The sequence below is a fragment of the Brachyhypopomus gauderio genome, unplaced genomic scaffold, assembly GCF_052324685.1.
Source record: "Brachyhypopomus gauderio isolate BG-103 unplaced genomic scaffold, BGAUD_0.2 sc34, whole genome shotgun sequence".
In the NCBI taxonomy this organism is placed as follows: domain Eukaryota; kingdom Metazoa; phylum Chordata; class Actinopteri; order Gymnotiformes; family Hypopomidae; genus Brachyhypopomus; species Brachyhypopomus gauderio.
The window spans coordinates 2290318-2312500 of NW_027506866.1; the positions used below are offsets into that span (position 1 = coordinate 2290318).

General features: G+C 42.3%; 2 protein-coding genes across 2 annotated transcripts; one reads left to right on the forward strand and one right to left on the reverse strand.

Annotated features, from left to right (window-relative positions):
- The first annotated feature begins 478 nt into the window (after positions 1-478).
- LOC143485518 (homeodomain-interacting protein kinase 2-like) lies at positions 479-6429 on the forward strand. Its single transcript, XM_076984965.1, has 11 exons — positions 479-726; positions 1832-2182; positions 2849-2972; positions 4182-4301; positions 4401-4487; positions 4777-4958; positions 5282-5495; positions 5658-5743; positions 5864-6061; positions 6159-6222; positions 6412-6429. Exons 1-11 carry the CDS (start codon positions 479-481, stop codon positions 6427-6429), a joined length of 1692 nt encoding a protein of 563 aa, XP_076841080.1.
- A 688-nt stretch (positions 6430-7117) lies between these two features.
- LOC143485519 (TOG array regulator of axonemal microtubules protein 1-like) lies at positions 7118-18835 on the reverse strand. Its single transcript, XM_076984966.1, has 4 exons — positions 18561-18835; positions 17910-18068; positions 17515-17641; positions 7118-7144 (listed from the first exon to the last, which is right to left on the reverse strand). Exons 1-4 carry the CDS (start codon positions 18833-18835, stop codon positions 7118-7120), a joined length of 588 nt encoding a protein of 195 aa, XP_076841081.1.
- Positions 18836-22183: the final 3348 nt, after the last annotated feature.

Sequence of the window (22183 nt, forward strand, 5' to 3'; positions counted from 1 at the left end):
TGGATTAAATCCTACCCAAACGAGCATATATCTTAACTACATATTAATACGCCAACGTGATCGTTTGGGGGGGGGGGTGGTTAGGTAATAGCTAGCGAGCGAATTAGAGAAAAAGCAAAACTGTAGCTGGCTACCCAAACACGCACATTTAAAACAGTGCTGTTGTTTTGTGTATTGTTTTGAAATTAATCGACCTTATATTTGATCTTATATGCTAATAAAGCAGCGCTGCGTAGCGCGTTGTGGTGCCTGTTACCACGTCACAATCGTAGAATTCGAATTGAGCTTCCATGGAAACCGCTAGTTTACATTACGCGTTGTCATAGTGATGTGCAAACAGAACAACATTTACGGTCGACTACGAATGAATTCCGTGTCGTTTTCTTCTGCTTTTTATTCAAAAAGTTTGTTCTGAGGTTAGTTAACCCAGATAACTAAATAAGATATTCAGATTGGTTAAATCTCTACCACCTGGTCCATGGCGTACTTTGACTCCATGGCTACAAGCAGCAGTTTCCTCAGCATGGACGACTATCGTCTAGTGCAGCACGAGGTCCTCTGCTCTGCCTCCAACAGATACGAGGTGCTGGAGTTCCTTGGCCGCGGGACTTTTGGCCAGGTGGCCAAGTGCTGGAAGCGCGGCACCAGTCAATCTGTCGCCATCAAGATCCTGAAAAATCACCCTGCCTATGCCCGCCAGGGCCTGATCGAGGTGGGGAAATTATGGTAGATTTAAAAGAGGTTTTGAGAATCAATGTGTCAGGGCTGGCTCGGCTGCCACTCCCTCTACCACCAGGAGTTGCGGGACGTAATCAGCAATGATCCGTTTCAGCTGTCTGAAGTTTTGTTTATTGTTTTACCGTGCTCTCACGGCTTATATTGTTTCTCTTTTCACACGTCAAGTACCTCCCTGTACTCCCGCGTTACACAATTGTAGCCCTGATTGTGATGTTGCTTTGTTCCTGCTCTAATAAGATGTAATAGGCTGATATTGGCTAACACTGCAATTTGTAATCAGGGGCAGTGGCGGCTGGTCAATATGGGGCGCTGGGGCGCCGCCCCCTTAATATTGTTCCGATATTAAAATGAGTTCATTATAAACTGCGATAGTGAGGAAATTATTTAGTGACACTGTGTGTCTAATTGCCATGTTTGAATTTATTAAAAGTGTAAACACATAATTGTATTTAATTGCTTACATTGTGCACACTTCCTGTGTGCGGGGCACCGGTCTAATAAGAGTGCATGAAGAGGCATAAACTTTTGCCAAGCACTGATCTGAGGCTGCAGTTTAATTGGTCGGTTTCAGACACACCCACTCTTGTTGGTAGTGTCAGTCAGCTGCGGTTCGTTAAAGCTGGTTTATACTTTCGCGAGTGATCGTAGGGCGAGACTCCGCCCACCTCGCGCGAACCTCCAACGTAAATCGGTTCATGTTGAATATCAGCAGGCTGGAGCAGCAGCTCATACAAAATGAGAGAAAATTCAGTTTTATCTTTACAAAATAATCTTCTCACAAAGCATTCACTTGAAGAACGTTAGGGCAAAATTCATGTTCAAATAAATAAAGGGCAATAAGACTGCTTTATTTGTTTTTAATTTGTTTACACCCCCCTCAATTATTTGTGCACCAGCCGCCACTGATCAGGGGTCATTTCTCTCTGGAAAAGAGCATCTGCCAAATATAGCAAAAGTAAATGTCTGAAGGGAGCCATGCAGTAACTGGGCTGATGCTATTGAAGTTACGTAGCATATTAGCCCTTGAATGCTGTGCCCACATAACTTAACGCCTGTCCCTTCTTCCCCCATCTGCTCAGATGAGCATCCTGAGCCGTCTCAACAAGGAGAACGTAGACGAGTTCAACATTGTTCGCTCGTACGAGTGCTTCCAGCACAGGAATCACTTATGCCTGGTGTTTGAGATGCTGGGGCAGAGCTTGCAGGACTTCGTCAAGCACAGCCCACTGCCGCTGAAGTGCATCCGGCCCATAGTGCAGCAGTTGGCCATGGCGCTCCTGAAGCTGAAGAGTCTGGGCCTGATCCACACCGACCTCAAGCCTGACAACATCATGCTGGTGGACCCCGTCAGGCAGCCGTACCGGGTCAAGGTCATCGACTTCGGCTCCGCCACCCACGTCTCCAAGGCCGTGTGCTCCTCCTACCTGCAGACCAGATACTACCGGTGAGTGGCACGGCCTAAGGCATATTGGAAACAGATGCATGGTTGCGGGAATCGCTTCCGCTCGAGTGTGCTTGAGAGGTGAACTGCCCGTTGTGGATGGCTATGGTGACACGGCTGCACATTAAGATTGTGATAAGCATTACGATGAACTGCAACGCGTTTGATTGCCATTTGATTTATAAGTGATGTATTTTTAACTGGATCATGTAAGTGTTGTCATTTATCCAAACACCAAAGAATATCTTAATATCTTCAGTGCCTGAGAAGTTAAGATGCTCTCAGCACACATAAAAATATTTTTTTGGTTGGTTTTATGCTTCAGGCTTTGATAATATCAGTACAGGGTACCTGCACTGCTCCATTGTAGTTACACCATGGCAGTGTTGTTCTGTATTTACGTAGTGGAGAACAGCACATCAGTATGTAGTGTCAGTGTAGTGTCAGTGTCAGGTTACACTACAGTAGTAGATGGGTAATGCACAGGCCAGTATTGTGCTACCAATTTACCAAAAGAATATTTCAGGTAGTAAAAAAAATACTTCTTAAAGCTTTTACATTTTCACACATTAATTCATCACTCTGTGTTAAAGTGAGTACCTTTGAATCACCACAAACCACAGTATCATGCTAAACGTCATGATGGACGTTTTTGTCTTTTTGGTCCAGATCGCCCGAGATCATCCTGGGTCTCCCGTTCTGCGAGGCCATCGATATGTGGTCCCTGGGCTGTGTCATCGCCGAGCTCTTCCTGGGCTGGCCCCTGTATCCTGGAGCATCTGAATACGATCAGGTCAGCCCACGGGCCTCGGACCCGAACCTCGCCTTTCTCACGCTTTTGTCTTTATTCACGAAGCATCGAAGAACAGTGCTGATTTAGAGTCTGCTTTCCCACCTCCTTTCCAGAACTTCCTCGCTGTGTAATAAAGATGTAAATCTTGTTTGGGAGAAGAGTGGAGTTGCTAACAGTGATGGCCACCTTTATTCTAACTATGCAGCTTGCTAGCTGTTCTGTAATGACTGGCAAGGAAGAGACTATGAATGATTTTTGGGGAACCAACAAAACAATTAACTCAAATGTGTTGAGAGTGTGATCTGTGGGCCCTTTAGGCCTGAGATGTGTTTGCTGGCTATAATTGGAAATCTAATAAGAGCTCTTTACAGTAGTGCTAGAAATACTGTCTTGCAGTGGGAAAAAAATCTCGGGTTTGCATGACAGTGGAATTCTAAGATGGGTCCAGGTGAAGCTCCCAGTACAACAGGGTTGACTGGTGCAAGGTGTTTTAGGAAAGCGAAGCCCTTACTGTGTTAGAGGTGCAGACCCATGGTGGCTTTGTGGCTGTAGGGACATGTAGGGTTTGGATAGAGTAGTTGTCTTTGCTAGCTCGTCTTCAGGATCAATATATGAACATAAAATAAAGTCATCCCATCATACCATAAAATCATCCCGTGATTTTGCCCATTGGGGGCAACATGGTGGCTTGGTGGTTAGCACGTTTGCCTCTCAGCACTGGGGTCTTGGGTTCAAGTCCCTATCTGAGTGGAGTTTCCATGTTCTCCCTGTGTTTGCGTGGGTTTCCTCCGGGATCTCCGGTTTCCTCCCACAGTCCAAAAACATGGAGGTTAGGTAAATTGGCAGTCAACAAAAAATTCTCCCTGAGTGTGTGTCTGTGTCTCTATGTTCAATAAAAAAAGTTGTGTCTGTGTCTGTGTACGTGCGTGTGTGTGCTTGTATGCCCAGTGGTGGATGGTGCTCTGCCACTAGGGTCTGTCCTCTCTCCCCTTCCTGCACCCCATTCAGTCCCCCAGGGGGCTGTGGCTTCCGGTAGAGAGTACGCTGTGCGCAATTGGCTGCCGCTTCTCGCCGGTGTGTGTGTGATTGATTGTCTGTGACTTGTACCTGTGTTAAATTGTAAAGCGCCTTGGGAATCTGGAAAGGCGCTATATAAATCGAACATTCATTCATTCATTCATTCATCCCTCCTGTACGCTGTCGCCGCAGATCCGGTACATCTCCCAGACGCAGGGCCTTCCAGCAGAGAACCTCCTGAGTGCGGGAACCAAGACCAGATGCTTCTTCCACAGGGGCTCTGGCTCCAGCTACCATCTGTGGAGACTCAAGGTCCCCCATCCTTCTTGTGCCATGTGTTCGGTTCATAAGAGATCTGTAATGGCACCTGACAGTACACCTGAACGTTTTTTCTCCTTCTATGTTCCCCAGACGCCTTTAGAGCATGAGGTGGAGATTGGCGTCAAGTCCCAAGAGACCAGGAGATACATTTTCGACCGTCTCGATGACATGAAGCAGGTTATTTGTGCTCTTGTACACCTTATTGCACGCTTAGCATCACTGCTGTGACATGCAAATGAAGAACAAAGCGCACCAGCTGCTGGTGGAGCATGTAGAGCAAGGTCTTGGTTTTGAGTTCAAGGGTTCGAGGGTTCGTGCTGTCATAATAAGAAGTGTATGTAAGTCACAACAGCGCCTGTGAAATGCAGAGGAACACACGGCAATGTTGCTGCTGAAACAGCGTCTTAGGCACATCGCCGCCCTCTGCTGGCACATAATATGACCTACCCGTTCGTCTCCCATGCAGGTCAACATGCCCATTCTGGAAGGCACAGACGTTCAGGTGGAGAAGGCTGACCGGTGGGAGTTCATCAACCTGCTTAAAAAGATGCTGACGCTGGACGCAGGGAAACGGATCACGCCATTGGAGACTCTCAAACACCCATTCGTCACCATGGCTCATCTCTCTCACTACCCTCACAGTGCACAGTGAGTGTGTACAGGGCCGTCCCTCCGTCTCACACAGTCCAGCCTGTGTTCCAGCTCCGACGCGGGCAGGATGGTTTGCGTGTCGATCATTATGCAAGGCTGGGCGCTCCATAATTTGCTTCTTTCGTGTAAAATGTATTCAGACAAGGAAGCACACTAAAGTTGCATGCAAATGGAAGAAAACCCCAAAGAGCTCTTTTTAAGGAACGCCATCTTATTGTAACTTGCTGTAGCACAGTGCTGTAACTCACCTCTTTCTGTCTCACTGACTCTGTGTGTCACTCTCGTTGTCTGTCTCACTATCTGTCTCTCTCACTTTGCAGTGTAAAGTCTTGCTTCCAGAACATGGAGATCTGTAAGCGGAGGTGCACGGGCTTCGACGGCAGCAGAGGCCTGTTCGGCAGTGGGGGCGTGGCTGGGGGCGGGGCTGGGGGCGGGGGCCAGCACCAACTCCAACCTTCCAGTCACCTTCAGCAGCCAGCCCGACCAACACAGCCAGGTGGGCCTGCCAGCACAAGCTTGTCGTGTGTTGCACCAGTATCCCCAAACCTACAGCTCACATTAAACACTGCAGGTGTTCAGATAAGAAATTACTCACCGGAAATGTGCTTTTCAGCTATGTTTGAAGGGTCTTGCCATTAAGTACATGTGACCTGTTTGTTGGTTGTGTGTGTGTCCTCTGCCACGCACCCATCTCAGCCCATCGTCATCTCGGACACACTCCACCCCGCTGTCAGAATAATCACCATCTCCAGCGAGACCGAGGGCAAGGACAATCCCACCAGGTGCCCTCCCCACGAACTCCTTTGCTCCGCCTCCTGTGCCTCTGAGCTCTGTGTTTGCTCTGTGTTGAAACGGTCACCCTTCTGTTTGCTCACTTTGTGGATTTAAACACTCCTCCCTAGCTGCGGCGTGAACAAGCGGGTGGACGTCAACAGCTGTGTGACCGTGCGGGACTCGGACACCTGCAGCCCGCTCAGCCCCAGGCGCCTGCCCACCTTTGTGGAAAACGCCGCCACCCTGCCCAAGTCGCTGGCCATGGTCATCCCACCGGGTGAGTCCCACGCGCTCTGCCTCTCCCTCCCCTCCGGCTCTGTCGACAGGTCGCAGTCGTTGATCACTGTCTCGCATCTCCTTATAGAATAGAGCGCCGCGGCCTCCGGGATGGTCCAAAAAGACCTCGGTTGTGCCTTCTGCCAGAGCAGCCCTGTCCGGCGCCGAGACACAGAGCCGCGTCCTCCAAGTTTCAGCCTCTCTGAGCCAGGTAGAGCGTCTGTAGAGCAGTTTGCCTTCTCACGCTGCAGCTGCCGTCACACTTCACACTGCCCCATAGAAAATCTTATCTTCGCCCTGTTGTCTTATCCACATGCTGCAACCAGGTGTAGTCCAGAGAGTAGTTCAGCTGGGAGTATTGATATCTCACTGCCATTTTGTGTCTTGGCTCCTCCTACAGGTCCAGGATCTGTTGTGATCTCATGACAGTTCAGGAGGCAGATCCCCCTGGCACCAGTCCACCAGTCAGGAGGATCAACTCACTCCCTGCTCTTTCTTCAATTTGCACTCCTGTTACATTTGCACATTATATTTCTAATTCATTGCATACGTTCACTTTAATCGTAATTACACCAGATTCCTCATACATTCACTTTGCACATACAGTATGTTTACTTACTGCTACATACGCCACTTACTTGAATGTAAATTTCAGAGACCTCTATTTATTTTATTATATATATAAACAACTCAGCTATATTTTTTATCTTTACTATTGTACTTACCGTTACTATTGTACTATTCCTTTTTTTACTGTTTTAGTTAATGTTAATTTTAAGTAAATGTTTACCGCTGCACTATGGAGTCTGAGAGTAACGTAATTTCAATCCTGTGTATGTCCCGCACGTATCACAGATTTGACAATAAAGTTGACTTTGACTTTGAACTACCCCTCAGCAGGCTCTTCTTACCTGAAAAAAATGACTTTATTACAGAATTTCAATACTGCAGTGTCTGGGCTTTTTTGTTTGTTTGTTAGTCCATTTTTGTTTGTTTTAGCCTATTTTAGTATTTTGTTTTTAAATTATGTTTATTTCAGATGCATCATCTGTTTTATATATTTATTTTTATTTAACATTTATTCAACCAGGAGGAATCTCACTGAGTTACAATAACTCTTCTCCCAGGGAGTCCTGGCCAATATTTGCAGAACAAAACAATTATACACAATGACATACAATACTTCTATACACAACACAATTTCAGAGAGGGTAAGAAGCCTAGGTTTAAGACAGCTTGACGCTCATTCCAAACATAAGGCGCATACAATGAAAAAGCCATTTTCCCCAACTCAATCAATCAATCAATCAAATTTTATTTATATAGCACTTTTTACAACAGTTGTTGTCACAAAGCAGCTTTACAAGTGCCGAGTCCTAGCCCCCAGTGAGCAAGCCAAAGGCGACAGTGGCAAGGAAAAACTCCCTAGTTTTTTGCATGAGGAAGAAACCTTGAGAGGAACCAAGACTCAGGGGGGGAACCCATCCTCCTCTGGCCGACACCGCTCACCATGACCAACTCTGTTCTTTCTAATGGGCTATCTAAGAGCAACTTATTTTGTGATTTTGTATTATATAAATAAGATAAATTAGATTGAAATGGAAGTAGATTAGAAATATATAAAGGTATTTTCCCCATTAGGGCCTTTGCAATAAAAAATCAATACATGATACTTCCTACTAATAATTCTATCCACTGAATTTCTGTGACATTACATGTACACCGTATACGTCCTGTGTGTGGGGCGCCAAACTAATTCATGTCTATTAAACTTTTGGCAAACACGTGACTTGGAGAAGCTTTTTAACAGTGTGTGATAATGCAGACACGAAATAAAGACGACTATTGTATTCTTCATCACAGCTGTGGCGTTATGGTGAAATATCTGATCGGTTAGAGCAGTTCTTAACCAATTAGATTGTGTGGCAGGAACTAACTCTTTTATAGATGTGTTAGCAATGTATTAATTTGGAGAGATTGCTGATAATGCTAGCTTGCCGCTAACGTTAGCAAGCATTTTATTGCTCAAAAATAACTTTATTATAGAATCTCTGTTCATGTCATGTTATAGCCTATGTCTTGTCATTCACTTGATCTTTTGTATGAAGCACACTATTTTGCTTTTGACTGAAAGCAGTAATGGTTTAAAATGTTATTTGATGCCAAATGATAATAAACAAGTTCATATCTATGAAACCAGTGTTGTCAGTGAAGTTCATTTACAATAATTATAACAATTAAGTATTAATAATAAAAAATCTCATAAGTAAAAGTATTAAAAACTTGATGTATTAACTGTAAGCAGTTCTTTCTTAATAGTTTAAGTTATTTGTAATTGTGTAGTTAAATTAACAAGTAAAAGCAACTGAGTAATTTTAAATTGAGTAATTTCAACTTTTAATTAGTTCACTCTATTTAAATCATATAAGTATGAATTGTATCCATACAACTCAATACCTCTGTTTTTTAATGTAGATTGAACTTATTAGGGTTAACAGTGTGTGATAATGCAGACACGAAATAAAGACGACTATTGTATTCTTCATCACAGCTGTGGCGTTATGGTGAAATATCTGATCGGTTAGAGCAGTTCTTAACCAATTAGATTGTGTGGCAGGAACGAACTGTTTTATACATGTGTTAGCAATGTATTAATTTGGATAGATTGCTGATAATGCTAGCTTGCTGCTAACGTTAGCATTCAGTAAATGTGTTGCTGTGTTTAGAGTTTTAAAAATGTATCTCAAGTATTGGGAAACGCATGTTAGCAGTCGTAAAAAAACTAAAGGATTTCTTAGAATTTAGCAGAAATTTTAGTTAGAAATACACTCACTACCAGCAGGATGTAAAGTTGGTGTTTATTTTAGCTTGTTTGAAGTAAATAAATGAAAATGCTTCCTCTCTCTCTCTCTAATTTTATGTTGCACAAGGCAAGCATTTTATTGCTCAAAAATAACTTTATTGCTTAAAAGCACTGATTTGAGGAATCTCTGTTCATGTCACGTTATAGCCTATGTCTTGTCATTCACTTGATCTTTTGTATGAAGCACACTGTTTTGCTTTTGACTGAAAGCAGTAATGGTTTAAAATGTTATTTGATGCCAAATGATAATAAACAAGTTCATATCTATGAAACCAGTGTTGTCAGTGAAGTTCATTTACAATAATTATAACAATTAAGTATTAATAATAAAAAATCTCATAAGTATCTCTTAAGTTATTTGTAACTGTGTAGTGATTAATACTGTAGCAGGAACCACATACCAAAATTATAGCAATAGCAAAAATGCCTTTATTAAAACTCACATTCTAACATCAGAGAGACCCAACAAGTGTTTGTACATGCCGTCTTTATATACGATTTCTCCACGCCCCAAACTCACAGATCTGCTTCTATGCCTTACATGGTATTGTTGTTCGAACAAACAAGTCTTCTCTCTTTGTCTCCAAACCTAACATCTCTTATACATATGGTTCCTGTCTCTGGACTGTCTGCTTGACCCGAGGTCACCATACATCAGGATGTCATACATTCATGTTTCACCCATGTCAGCATTATTAGTTCACCACTTCTGCTTGAGCAATCACCTTCTCGTTTAAACTCCTTACGCATCATGATTTCCTAAGGCCCCTCTCTCGGGTTCACAGCTCGGACACATTTAAAACAATAGTTACATTTAATTCCTATATTATGTTTAAAGGGTAAGCAAAATATATTGTTGCTAATGCTAGTGCTAAGCAAAAAACTCAAAATCATAACAAAAGTTAAATTAACAAGTAAAAGCAACTGAGTAATTTAAAATTGAGTAAATTGAGTAATTTCAACTTTTGATTAGTTCACTCTATTTAAATCATATAAGTATGAGTTGTATCCATACAACTCAATTATATTAGTTTTGACAGAAGCCATTACTTAATTTTTTTGAGGCAACGAGTTACCTCTGTTTTTTAAGTAGATTGAACTTATTAGGGTTAATTGGTTGCCTTGAAGTTTGCGGTGGGGAGCAAAGACACGCGGGACACGCCTACTTTTTTGGTAGCCTATCAGTATAGTTAATTATATTTCCTCTTATGTGACTGGATTATCCTGGATGATTTGCGTTAGCGTTTGGATAGCTCGTTAGCTGACCAGGGGGCTATTCCACGAAGCGAGCTTATGAAAGCGGCGCTTATTAGAGTGAGCCTCGCTTGAGTTAGCCAAACAGTTCACTTCCGTCTAGTTCCGTTCCACTAACGAAATCCAGACGCAACCTATTCCCGCTAATTCAAGCCAGGCTTTTGTAATTGGCGATCATGCGCGTGCACACAGTATTTACACAGCCTCACTAATCGATATTCGAAAAGGCAAGAAAATGTCGAAAGAGCTGAAGAAACGAGCAGCTTTTTTTTTCTTCTGCTGAACAGGAGCTGCTCATACGTCTTTATGAGGAATATAAACACGTTATTATGAAGAAAGGCAACACATCCTGTATTAATAAAGCCAGAGAAGCTGCTTGGCATAATATTGCAGACAGATTAAATGCGTGAGCATATACACTACCGTTCAAAAGTTTGGGGTCACCTAGACAATTTTGTGTTTTCCCTGAAATCTCATACTTTTATTTATCAAATGAGTTGCAAAATGAATAGAAATATAGTCCAGACATTGACAAGGTAGAAATAATGTTTTTTTTTTTATTTGAAATAATTTTCTACTTTAAACTTTGCTTTCGTCAAAGAATGCTCCCTTAGCAGCAATTACAGCATTGCAGACCTTTGGCATTTTAGCTGTTAATTTGCTGAGGTAATCTGGAGAAATTTCACCCCATGCTTCCAGAAGCCGCTCCCACAAGTTTGATTGGGTTAATGGGCACTTTTTTCGTACCATACGGTCAAGCTGCTCCCACAACAGCTCAATGGGGTTGAGATCTGGTGACTGCGCTGGCCACTCCATTACCGATAAAACACCAGCTGCCTGCTTCTTCTCTAAATAGTTTGTGCATAATTTGGAGGAGTGCTTTGGGTCATTGTCCTGTTGCAGGATGAAATTGGCTCCAATCAAGCGCTGTCCACAGGGTATGGCATGGTGTTGCAAAATGGAGTGATAGCCTTCCTTATTCAAAATTCCTTTTACCTTGTTCAAATCTCCCACTTTACCAGCACCAAAGCAACCCCAGACCATCACATTACCTCCACCATGTTTGACAGATGGTGTCAGGCACTCTTCCAGCATCTTTTCAGTTGTTCTGCGTCTCACAAATGTTCGTCTGTGTGATCCAAACACCTCAAACTTTGATTCATCTGTCCATAACACTTTTTTCCAATCTTCCTCTGTCCAATGTCTGTGTTCTTTTGCCCATATTAATCTTTTTCTTTTATTAGCCAGATATGGCTTTTTCTTTGCCACTCTGCCCTGAAGGCCAGCATCCCGGAGTCGCCTCTTCACTGTAGACGTTGACACTGGCGTTTTGCGGGTACTATTTAATGAAGCTGCCAGTTGAGGACCTGTGAGGCGTCGATTTCTCAAACTGGAGACTCTAATGTACTTGTCTTCTTGCTCAATTGTGCAGTGGGGCCTTCCACTTCTCCTTTGTTGCGCTTAACCTTTTCTTACCTTAGCGCAGCGTGTTCGTTGATTGCAAAAGAAAACATTACCAGTCTTGTCTTTAGCCTTTTATTAAAAAATACACATAGGCCTATTAATTAATACAGAGATCTCTGGAGAGCTCACATTACCTAATCATGTCACCCCTTGTGCAGCTCTGAAGCTGTCTGCTCTCTTCACCATTATATATGCTTTCCTTCCTAAACGTAGGAACTGCACATTCCATAGTTCAACCTACAGCTGTCTCTATTCTGGAAGCGAGGTCTTACTACCTGGCCTCACCACATAAGGCCACAGTGGGCCTCCCATTTTTAGCCTACTGCAAACGCATGGTGTATTGGAAGTGGCACACAAGCGCTTACACCGTCATTCTTACTAACAAACAACTTGATCAATAATATAATGTAAGCAAAACATATAGTGATTAATATTAGAGATTTGATTAATACTTTATGACTTCTCAAAATATATATGAATTATGATAAGCTGTTGATTCATTACTGTAATGTAAACAAACTATGAAGGGATGAAGATGAAAACCACAACACCTTCTACTCTGGTTAGAGCCTGTCTGTGCTCTCCTCTGAAGGGAGTAGTACACACCATTGTAGGAAATCTTCAGTTTCTTGGCCATTTTGTGATTTTAATCGAACCAACAATTGTAATGCTCCAGATTCTCCAGACTAGCTCAAAGGAAGGTCAGTTTTATAGCTTCTCTAATCAGCAAAACTGTTTTCAGCTGTGCTAACCTACTTGCACAAGGGTTTTTAAGGGTTTTCTAAATATCCAATAGCCTCCTTACAGAGTTAGCAAACACAATGTACCATTAGAACACTGGAGTGATGGTTGTTGGAAATGGGTCTCCATACATCTATGTAGATATTGCATTAAAAACCAGATGTTTACAGCTAGAATAGTCATTTACCACATTAATAATGTATAGAGTGTATTTTTGATGCATTTAATGTTAGCTAAATTGAAAAAAAAACTGCTTTTCTTTCAAAAATAAGAACATTTCTAAGTGACCCCAAACTTTTGAACGGTAGTGTAATTTAATCCATTCATTGGCATTTTAAAAGTGTTATAGTAAATTAATAATGTTAATAATTTCCTGATTTAAAAGTAACATGAGCAGGGTTAAGAGAACGTGGCAGCAGGTCAAGGTGAAATATAAAAATATACTCCAGAATGGTAAGTACAGTTGATTAGTCCAATGTGCAGGAAAAGGTAAAACACCATATTAAATAACTATATAAAATATTTTAGCAACCAGAAAGAAAACTGCTACTGCTACTGCTGGTGGTGGGCCTCCTGTAGCAGCCCTCACTCCTGCAGAAGACCTTGCTTTAGAGCAAAACAGCGGACACCCCATCATTGTGGGAATTGAAGGAGGAACATCATCTGATCCTGTCTGTCCTCATGATACACAGCCTTATGTTAAAGGTAGGTTCAGTTGTTTCTCAGATTTTACATGTTTGTTCTTACAGGCTACATCATAGTATTATTGTATTCTTGATGACTACAGTGGTGGGGGGTGTGCGGACTCTTTTAGACCCTCCTGTATTTGACAATGATGTGAGTACCATAAACCAGCCTATTTCTTATGACTGAACCCTGAGGATCGTTAACATTTATGTGTCTTAATTTGTTGTTTGCAGGGGGAGATTGCCGGATCATCCAGGATGGTACAGGAGAATGAGGACACAGTGTCTGCCTGTTCTGTAAGGCGTGTGTGTCTATGTATCTGTCTGTTAATGTGCTGTGTGATCTCATGATTTGTGTTGTGTTTAAAGGAAATGGAAGAACAGAGAGAAGACCCTCAGGCCTCCATGTCCAGAGCTCACACCTCTGCAAGAGAACACGTGAGTAGTAGTTATGCAGTTCAACATGAATAAATACTTCTCAATCTTGACTATACTTCAGTCTTAAAGGAATCTGAGATTAGTGAGATCTACAAAAGGTTCTTGCTCCAAGATATAGAATGTAAAAAAGCAGATCTGCAATACAAAAAACTAAAAATATGGAAGTTGGAGCTTGAAATAAAGAAAATGGAGAGAAATGTGAGTATTTGCAAAAAGGTCTCACTTTAATATGCTTGTTTTTGCAAGATAAGTAAATCAAAGTTTCTTCTGTCCACAGGCTCAGCAAGACAATTAATAAATTTCTCTTTCCAAAAAAAAGCCGTCTTGTTTTATGTTAATAGTGTTAATGAACAAATGCAAACAAAATATTCCCTTAACCAAAGTAAGTGTTTGCATACATGTCCCTCATAGCTCTACCATCCATGTGGTCTGCAATTAAAATGCCATCTTCCCATTGCTCCAACTGCACTCTTGGCATTTCTTCTTTTTGCAGTATTGCCACATTGTGCAAAACTGCACAGGGTGCTACGATATCACAGGCTCTCTCAGGGGTGACTCTGAGATGGCGCAAGCAGTTAAATCTGCTGTTTAACTGTCCAAATGCCATCTCACTGCATGCCCTTGTCTTAGAATGTGCACGATTGAACCTCCTCTCTGCATCTGTTGTAGGGTCTGCATATGGGGTAAGGAGAAAAGGTTGGCAGGGGTAACCCCTATCCCTAAGCAATAAGCCAGGAAAAGCACCTACAATTATAAGGAGAAGAGTTAAACACTGAGGCCAAATCTGCACTATTTTGTGTAGTTGGAATGTTCTTACTAAATATTGTGCACCGAGCCGGGCCATTTTACCTCAATGTTGGAGAATAGAAATTGGCTGGTGCAAACCATTTAGAACAATGGCAAAAGTGACAAAGGGTGAAAGTTGTTCAAACCCATGAACTGACATGCTTTACATTTTCTGTTGGGTAGGCAAAACGTGCATGTACCTGTACATTGATGCTGTGAAATAATTTTTTGGTTCACATAGTCTGCCTCCATGGGTACAGATGGAGCCTTTATCCAGATGTGAGTACAGTCTATAGCACCAATGACATTTGAAAATCCTAGAGAATTCAATGCGTTTTGAATTGAATGAATTTTAGCATGAAATAGTTGATTAAGATGAATACAAAGCACTTTGGTAAGTGCTCTGGATAAGAGCATCTGTTAAAGTCATATACATTTAACTCCAGTGCCAGCCCTCTACTGCCTGACCGGATAAACCTACACCATGATGGACATTACTACATCTTTTTCTTTTCTTTCTTTTCTTTCTGTCTAAATTGTTGTTGTTGTCATGGTGACCGGTGTCGGCCAGAGGAGGATGGGTTCCCCCCCTGAGTCTTGGTTCCTCTCAAGGTTTCTTCCTCATGCGAAAAAACTAGGGAGTTTTTCCTTGCCACTGTCGCCCTTGGCTTGCTCTCTGGGGGCTAGGACTCGGCACTTGTAAAGCTGCTTTGTGACAACAACTGTTGTAAAAAGCGCTATATAAATAAAATTTGATTGATTGATTGACTCCAAGTTACTGATCAAACCAACACTACTTCTCATGAATACATGACAGCTGTTCTGAAAAGGATGGGAAGGATGCCTCTGTGACTAGGGAATTTGATGAATATATTAAGGAAACGCTTAAGCGCAAGGTAAACCTTTCGAATTTCGCGGCAGACCGTTGCCTTACTAAGATGTTATGCATCCCCAACGCTGTACAGAAATGCACGACTGGCAAAGAAGCGCAAAGCGATACAGACCGTTTGGGGTTTGGTAAGAGCTTTACTACGTCTAGTGGTCTTCTCAATATATGGCCCCAGTAATTTACAAAGATATATAATACTGTGTCTTCTGAACAAATAAGTAGTCATCTGGAAAGCCAGGTGGATCTGTCCTGTCCTGGAATGACCTTGGAGCTGGTAGCATGAATGCTCTGCACACTATACACGCTCCCTCATCTACTGGATTCTCTACAAATGGGCATGCCATGGTCAATCAGCCTTCAGCCTTCACTGTTAGCTGCTCTTTTATAGCCTACATTTTGGATTATTTGTATCACCTGTATGAAAATCTTGGTAAGGTAGTTGTCTGTGTCCATTTCCTTTTTGCACCATTAAGTTAACCACACATTTACATTATTTATACTGAACATATATAAATTGCAGAGTGATATGATTTGCTTGTAATTTGAACAAAAAGAGGAAGTATGGGGATAAATATATACCTAAAAGTATCTTCACCTAAATTACTCAGTATTAATAATTATTAATACTCAGGTACAAAGAATTGTATTTTTTGTGATATAGAGTTTATACTAATGTATGTTTCTGCACCATAACTGCGATTAGACACTGTATTCCATTTTACACTGACCTGAATTTGTGAAGATTAAACCAACACATTAAAATGTGCAGAAACCTCACTGATTAACAATGAATATGTACTCTTAAGATCGAAATATATATTGCATTTGGAAATATAATTATAAAATTTTGATAATAATAACCTGCAATCATTCCAAACTAATAATTAAAGTACTCAATTAAATGTATAAAGATATGATATTATATGCTACATCCACAGCAATTTAATGGATAGAACTACAGTGGAACCTTGTTCCTCAATTCAGTTTCCCGGATGGCGAGACTGACATCACGCTGCTCAGCCAATAGAAGCGGTCCCGCTAAGCTAAGCCTCAACTCTAGCCTGGTACAGAGCAGGTTAGTTCAAACGTATATGTTGCTGTAGTAACTGAGCGAGGCTCAAGTCTCGCCTCTTTTGTGGAACCGAATTTGAGCAAAATGAGCCAGGCTTGTCTTAAAAAGCCCGGCTTACTGAGTTAGCTCACTTCGTGGAATACCCCCCAGATCCTTGTTTCTTGTGTATGTGACATTCTGCACAGTTACCTCAGGATATGTCAACAGAAAATAACAATCATTGAACAATATATATCTACAGTCACCATGACAACAGTTATCATAAGTGTTAGTATTTCAAAGTGCAAAAAGAGCAGAGCTCCTAGGTGTGTTAAACCTGATGTGATTCACTAAAATCTGTGCTCCTTATTTAAAAGGACTTCTGAGTTTAAGGATTTAGCTTTCTGCTAATTCAAAATGTTAAAAACGTTTGACTTTCTTCCTCTCTCTTTCATTTAGAGTGCAGGCACAGTAAGAAATGCACAAACATCTCCATCCTCAAGTAGAATCCATGTTGGGCTTTATTTTGGTCTGGAGGTCTGGCTGGCAGCTCTCAGGTGGTCGGGAGGTTCTTCACAAACTCTCTTAGGCTCTTGTGGATATTGGAAGGTTGGTAACCAGCGCAGTCCAGCAGCGCGGGGCCCATGTGGGCATGAAGGGCTTGGCATAGGTGGACAGTGGCCCCCTCACGCTTCCACCCCTCCCGTGGACCGTACCACTGTTGCTGGAGGTCCCCAGGAGCTACCAGAGCAGAGGGAGCACCTTCTGCTCAACCAGTTGTGGCTTGCAGGGGTAGAGTTCCCTAACCAGCTCTATAAAAAGAACATTTAAAAGGAACAATGATAAATAAATCAACCCTGGACAGCACTGGGTTATTACAGAAGCATTTTCTTAAACTAGAAAGATTTCATTCAATTAAAGTGACAGTATTTGGTAACTATGGTAACTCTCTGGAATGATTATTATCAATATTATAAATATTATTAATTAATATAGGAATTATAGTATTTCTGGTAAATCTTTTATCTTTTTTATATCTGGCATCTCTTAGCATATCAGTGGAATGACTTTCTGAAAGAATAGTTTTTTGATAAATGTATTTGAAATTCAAGCCGGTTCATTTTGAACCATGCTCTGTCCTTTTACTACTGGGTCTGGGACTACACTGTGCATGCCCTACTGTAAATACAATGTGTGGTGCCACACACTGCCCTGTACTCGAGTATTTGTTTACAATATATGTCTACACATACATTTGTTTAATGAGTTAACATGGGGCATAGTGGATGGGATAAAAAATCCTCATCATGTATCCAAACATGAATCGCTACCTTGGATTTCAGAGTGTGGACAGTGTCCCTGATGGTTGCCAGGTCTTTGGCAGGGATGTACTTTTCCACCATCTTATCAAAGTCGTGGTGGGAGGACAGGAACAGCAGCATACGCCGGCCCAAGCGCCTGAGACGAGGAACAGACCCCAAAACAGGAGAGAACCGTGAGGGACCCGTAACTCACAGCACACTGACCATTTATCATTTATTAAGGGCGCAATTTTACAAGGCTGTCTGTGTCTAGAAAACACGATAGTGCTTCTATTACTCTACAATTTAGCAGCATTTGCTGATTTCAGAGTATCAGACTAGGAGACTAAAAGAATCAGCAAAATATTACTATCTGGGAAACTGAATAAGCTTTGTAGAATTCTCGTTCTGATCCCAGTACTAACTTGGTTTCTTGTGAAGAGTCCTGTGCCAACTTGGAGACTGCAGGAATAATTCGCGGTGTGACGTCTTTCGCCCCAGACAATAAGCGGCCAGCACCAATCTTCTCTACCAAAGTAGCCAAGTGCCGAGCAGTACACTTTCTTACTGCAGCATTCAGATTACTTTTGAGGAAAACAGAAGGAAAAAAATAACTATTATAATAATAGTAATAACTATTAATCCATCCAATCAATGTATACAGTACAACTTTTAGCTTCTATAAAGAAACTTAAAACCCTTATGTATGATCTAAGTGCACAATCAAATGATCATATTCTATTCGATTGCTTAGCTTGCACCAGTTAGTGTACATGTGTATTTTTAAACAGAAAATGTTTGTATGTCCTCTGTGAGCTAGCTAACTAGCCTATTTTTTAAGCATTGTGAAGGGCAGTTTGGATCAGCAGAGTGGAGATGGAACGCAATAAAAATAACATATAAGAGGATAAATAACTAAAAATATTGATATAGGCTAGGGCAATATTTTGAAAGAACATTGGAGAGGTAAAAACAGCAGCAAAAAACAGCAGCCAAAATTAGTGCTGTGTTAGCTTCTTGTGACTGTTGTTGCTATCTGAAAGCCACAGTTTAAAGCTCACTGCATGCTAACTGACCAGAGTCCTCCAGCGAGAAGGGCGTTCATGCTCCGAATGGGGGTGCAGTTCTGCACCATGCTGTCCAGAGCTGTGTCCACGTCCTGACTGATGAAGGCATTGGACTCCGCTGCTTTGTGGAGGAGGACCTTAGCTGTAACCTCCACTTCCTGGTCCATCCCTTTCTGCAGACTGGAGTACAACTCCCTCAAGGTCACCACTGCCATGCGGGACACGCCAGAGCGCAGGTTCAGCACCTGCAGGAAAGACGACGTTCCAGCTCGTTTTAGCCACATCCAACACTGCCACCGCCATCTTAATAAGTATAATCCACCACTGCAATGTGTTATGTAGGCGGAAATACCTTAATCTCTAATTACAGTTAGATATGCCATCTGAATTTCAATTAGATGAGAAATGTTTTTATCAAAAAGGAATTTCAAAGTACTATGCTAAATCTGACTTGACTTTGTCAGCAACATCACCTGTAATGTGTACATGCTGATGGCATGTTTGTATTCTGTCTATCCACTGATGTTTGCACTGGACATACATGGACATCAGTGGGTTGTGCCTCTTCGGTAATGGTAGACCTTGATCTGATTGTTCTCGTCCAGGCCGAGCTGGACCAGCCCATTGGTGGGTGGGGCAGCTGGGTAGCGTGTGAAGAGAGGCCTGGGCAGAGGTTCAGGAGAGTACAAGGGTGCAAGAGAGTGTGTGTGAAAATATGATGCATTCTGTTCCCGTACTGGTTTGTGTATGATACGTACATGTGTATAAACTGAGGGGGAGAGAGAGATTGTGAAAGGATACACATTTGGGTCTTTGCGTTGTGATTCCAGCCACCTTTTGTTGTCTTCAATCAGTCTCTGCAGCCTCTGGCTATCTAGCTCAGAGGAGAGACTACACACACACACACACACACACATAATGGAAAAGCACTGTATGAGTTCATCAATTTTCCTTTCAAAATCAACAGCAGCACTGACCCTGTGAGTGAGAGTGAGAGATTGTGAGCGAGCCTGCACAGGTGTGCAAGTGTGTGTAGTCACCTTGCTGGAGTGTATCCACTATATGCTCTGGTAGCCCTCATGGGATAGCGGGCACTGGTATCCATGGAAACTCCTAAAATCAGAGCAGTCTTAATACAGGTAGTGCGGTTTAGATTGAAGCTAATCTGAAGCAGGTCTCTACACTGCACCACACTTGCACTGGAAAAGATCGGCATTGTCCAAGCACAGAAAATCAATGGAGGTCATCAACTATGCAAAAAAGGCTATAAATCCAGCAGTGACTGGTTTGTGCTTGAGGGAGAGGCAGAAGTTTTCTATTTGTATTTTAAAGGTTTTACGAGTGATGAAGAAATGAAGCATTAGTGAAAGTTACTGCAGCCCACTGAGGTGACCACTGCTCATCACTGCTAATGTTTGGGGTGTGTCTGTCTCTACGTACCAGGGAAGAGTTTGCTCCAGTGGGAGTTCAAATGAAGGTCAGACCCGTGTGTTTTTGGGACAGAACAGTGTAAGAAACTGTTCTGATTGGCCAATGAAGAGGAGGCGGGGCTTGGTGTCCATGCCCAGGACGGGGCAGGAGGGAAGGAGGAGGACGGAGGTGGCTGAGGGAGGGGCTGGACGGTCCTCCCAGTGAGAGATCCCAGTGCACCCAGCACTGTGTTCAGCTGGCCAGAGATCTGCTGCAGGGACTCTGCTAACTGCTGCACTTTCACTGGCACTGCATGTGCTGAAACAGAGAGGAAGACCAGGGTTTGGGTGTATTACTGCTAGAGAGATAAAAACATCAGACAACTATGAACCAACAAGACCAGAGTGGACTCTAGAGCTGCTTACAGTTGTGGGCAAATTTTTAGTTTTCACAGTTTGCTTCCTCAGTTTATTTTTTTAAGAACCTTTTGTCAAATGTTTATGTGATATAATGAAGTACAATTATTAACAGTCCATAATTGTTTGTTGCTAAACTGCTCCTGAATCGTTGGGAGAAGTTGTTCTGGAAGGATGTTTTGATACCTTCCCTTATTCATGGCTGTGCTTTGCTTAGGCAACATTGGGAGTGACCCCACACTTTGATGGTGTGAGGAGGCTCATAGCTGCCTCCTCTGTAGGAGACGCTCCTGTAGGAGACGCTCCCTGAAGCCTCCTTCATGCAACTTGAAGCACTCTCCCCAAAGTCCTTAGTGACTGGATAAATGGTTGATTGGGGTGCATCGTACAAGCCGCACTGTCCTTGCCTGTGAAACCCTTTTGATGCAATGATGACTGAACGTGTTTCCTTGGAGGTGACCATGGTTAACAGGAGAAAACGTAAACGCACCACTACCCTTTTAAAGCAACCAGTCTTCTCTTCTAATCAGCATGACGGATTGATGTCAGCTGTCTTATCCTCATCAACTTTTTATCTCCTGAGCTAACGAGATCATCACTGAAATGATCTCCATTAACTGAAATGGAGGAGCCGTAATGCAATAATTTTGTATTGTAATTTTGTATTGTAAAAGGTCATTTTCATCACAGGGAATGACTTTGCAATTAATTGCAATTCATCTAATCACACTTCACAATCTAGAATCAATACAAATTGCCACCATAAAAAAAACTATGGTAGTAAACTTTGTGAAAACCAAAATTAGTGCCTTCTCAAAATGTCTGCCCGTGTGTGCGTGTTGTGCATTCAGAGTTTGTCTCTCACTCGTCTCCTCTTGGCCATACTCGTCTCTGCTCGTCTCTGAGTCTCTGACATCAAATGAGACTCTCCGATCTCCCACCAGCCGCTCGCCTTCATCACATGACAGCTGAGAAAAACATTGTAAAGCCCAGGTAGGTATTAATGTGGGTTTGTACGTAAGTGTGTGGGTGCAGGCATACGCGCGTGTGTGTGTGTGTTACCTCCTCTGCCAGTGACGTCTCCAGCTGGCTGAGTCTCTCCTCTTTCTTTCTCAGGAGCGTGTGGTCCTTCTGGACCGTCTCCCTCAGCTTCTCCTGCTCACTCACCTCCTACAGCACAGGGGAGCAGAACATCTAAGAGGAACTACACTCATGCTTCCTACTGTCTCCTATCTGACCTGGCTACATGGCTGTAGGCACTGCAAGACCTAACGTGCTTAGACCCACCACAGCACTGAAACTAAAGTCTAAACTTTAAGTCTTAAAGTAGTCTTAAAATCTCTTAATATTCTCAGATAAAGGTCAATCACTCTCCTGGTTCAAATCCTACCTGAACAATCGTTACCAATTTGTACTTGAAAATAATGAATGCTCATAAGGATCTGTATTGGGTCCCATGTTATTCTATTATATATGCTAGCAAGCATTTGTAGGCATGGTATTAGCTTCCATTGCTATGCAGATGATACTCAGTTATATATATCTTCTAATTTGGATGATGTCAATACTACTACCAAAACTGACAACTGCATCCAAGAAATAAAGAACTGGATGGCGTCTAATTTTCTTCTTCTAAATTCTGATAAAACTGAGGTGTTACTTCTTGGATCCAAGACTGCAAGAAGCAATTGGTCGAATCTTCTTATTACACTAGATGGCTTTTCAGTAACACCTGAATCTCCTGCTAAAAGTTTAGGTGTCTCTAGTGATTTGGATCTTTCATTTTTCACACACATGTCACTATGT

What these genes read in the sequence shown, in the direction of transcription:
- LOC143485518 (XM_076984965.1), top strand. Translation starts at nt 479, where the DNA reads ATGGCGTACTTTGACTCCATGGCTACAAGCAGCAGTTTCCTCAGCATG. An exon ending in CACTACCCTCACAGTGCACA is followed by an intron (nt 4,959 to 5,281) that starts GTGAGTGTGTAC and finishes CTCACTTTGCAG; the next exon opens with TGTAAAGTCTTGCTTCCAGA. An exon ending in GGCAAGGACAATCCCACCAG is followed by an intron (nt 5,744 to 5,863) that starts GTGCCCTCCCCA and finishes ACTCCTCCCTAG; the next exon opens with CTGCGGCGTGAACAAGCGGG.
- LOC143485519 (XM_076984966.1), bottom strand. Translation starts at nt 18,835, where the DNA reads ATGTGGCTAAAACGAGCTGGAACGTCGTCTTTCCTGCAGGTGCTGAAC. An exon ending in GACTCTTCACAAGAAACCAA is followed by an intron (nt 17,642 to 17,909) that starts GTTAGTACTGGG and finishes TCCTCGTCTCAG; the next exon opens with GCGCTTGGGCCGGCGTATGC. An exon ending in TCCACACTCTGAAATCCAAG is followed by an intron (nt 7,145 to 17,514) that starts GTAGCGATTCAT and finishes AATATTGGCCAG; the next exon opens with GACTCCCTGGGAGAAGAGTT.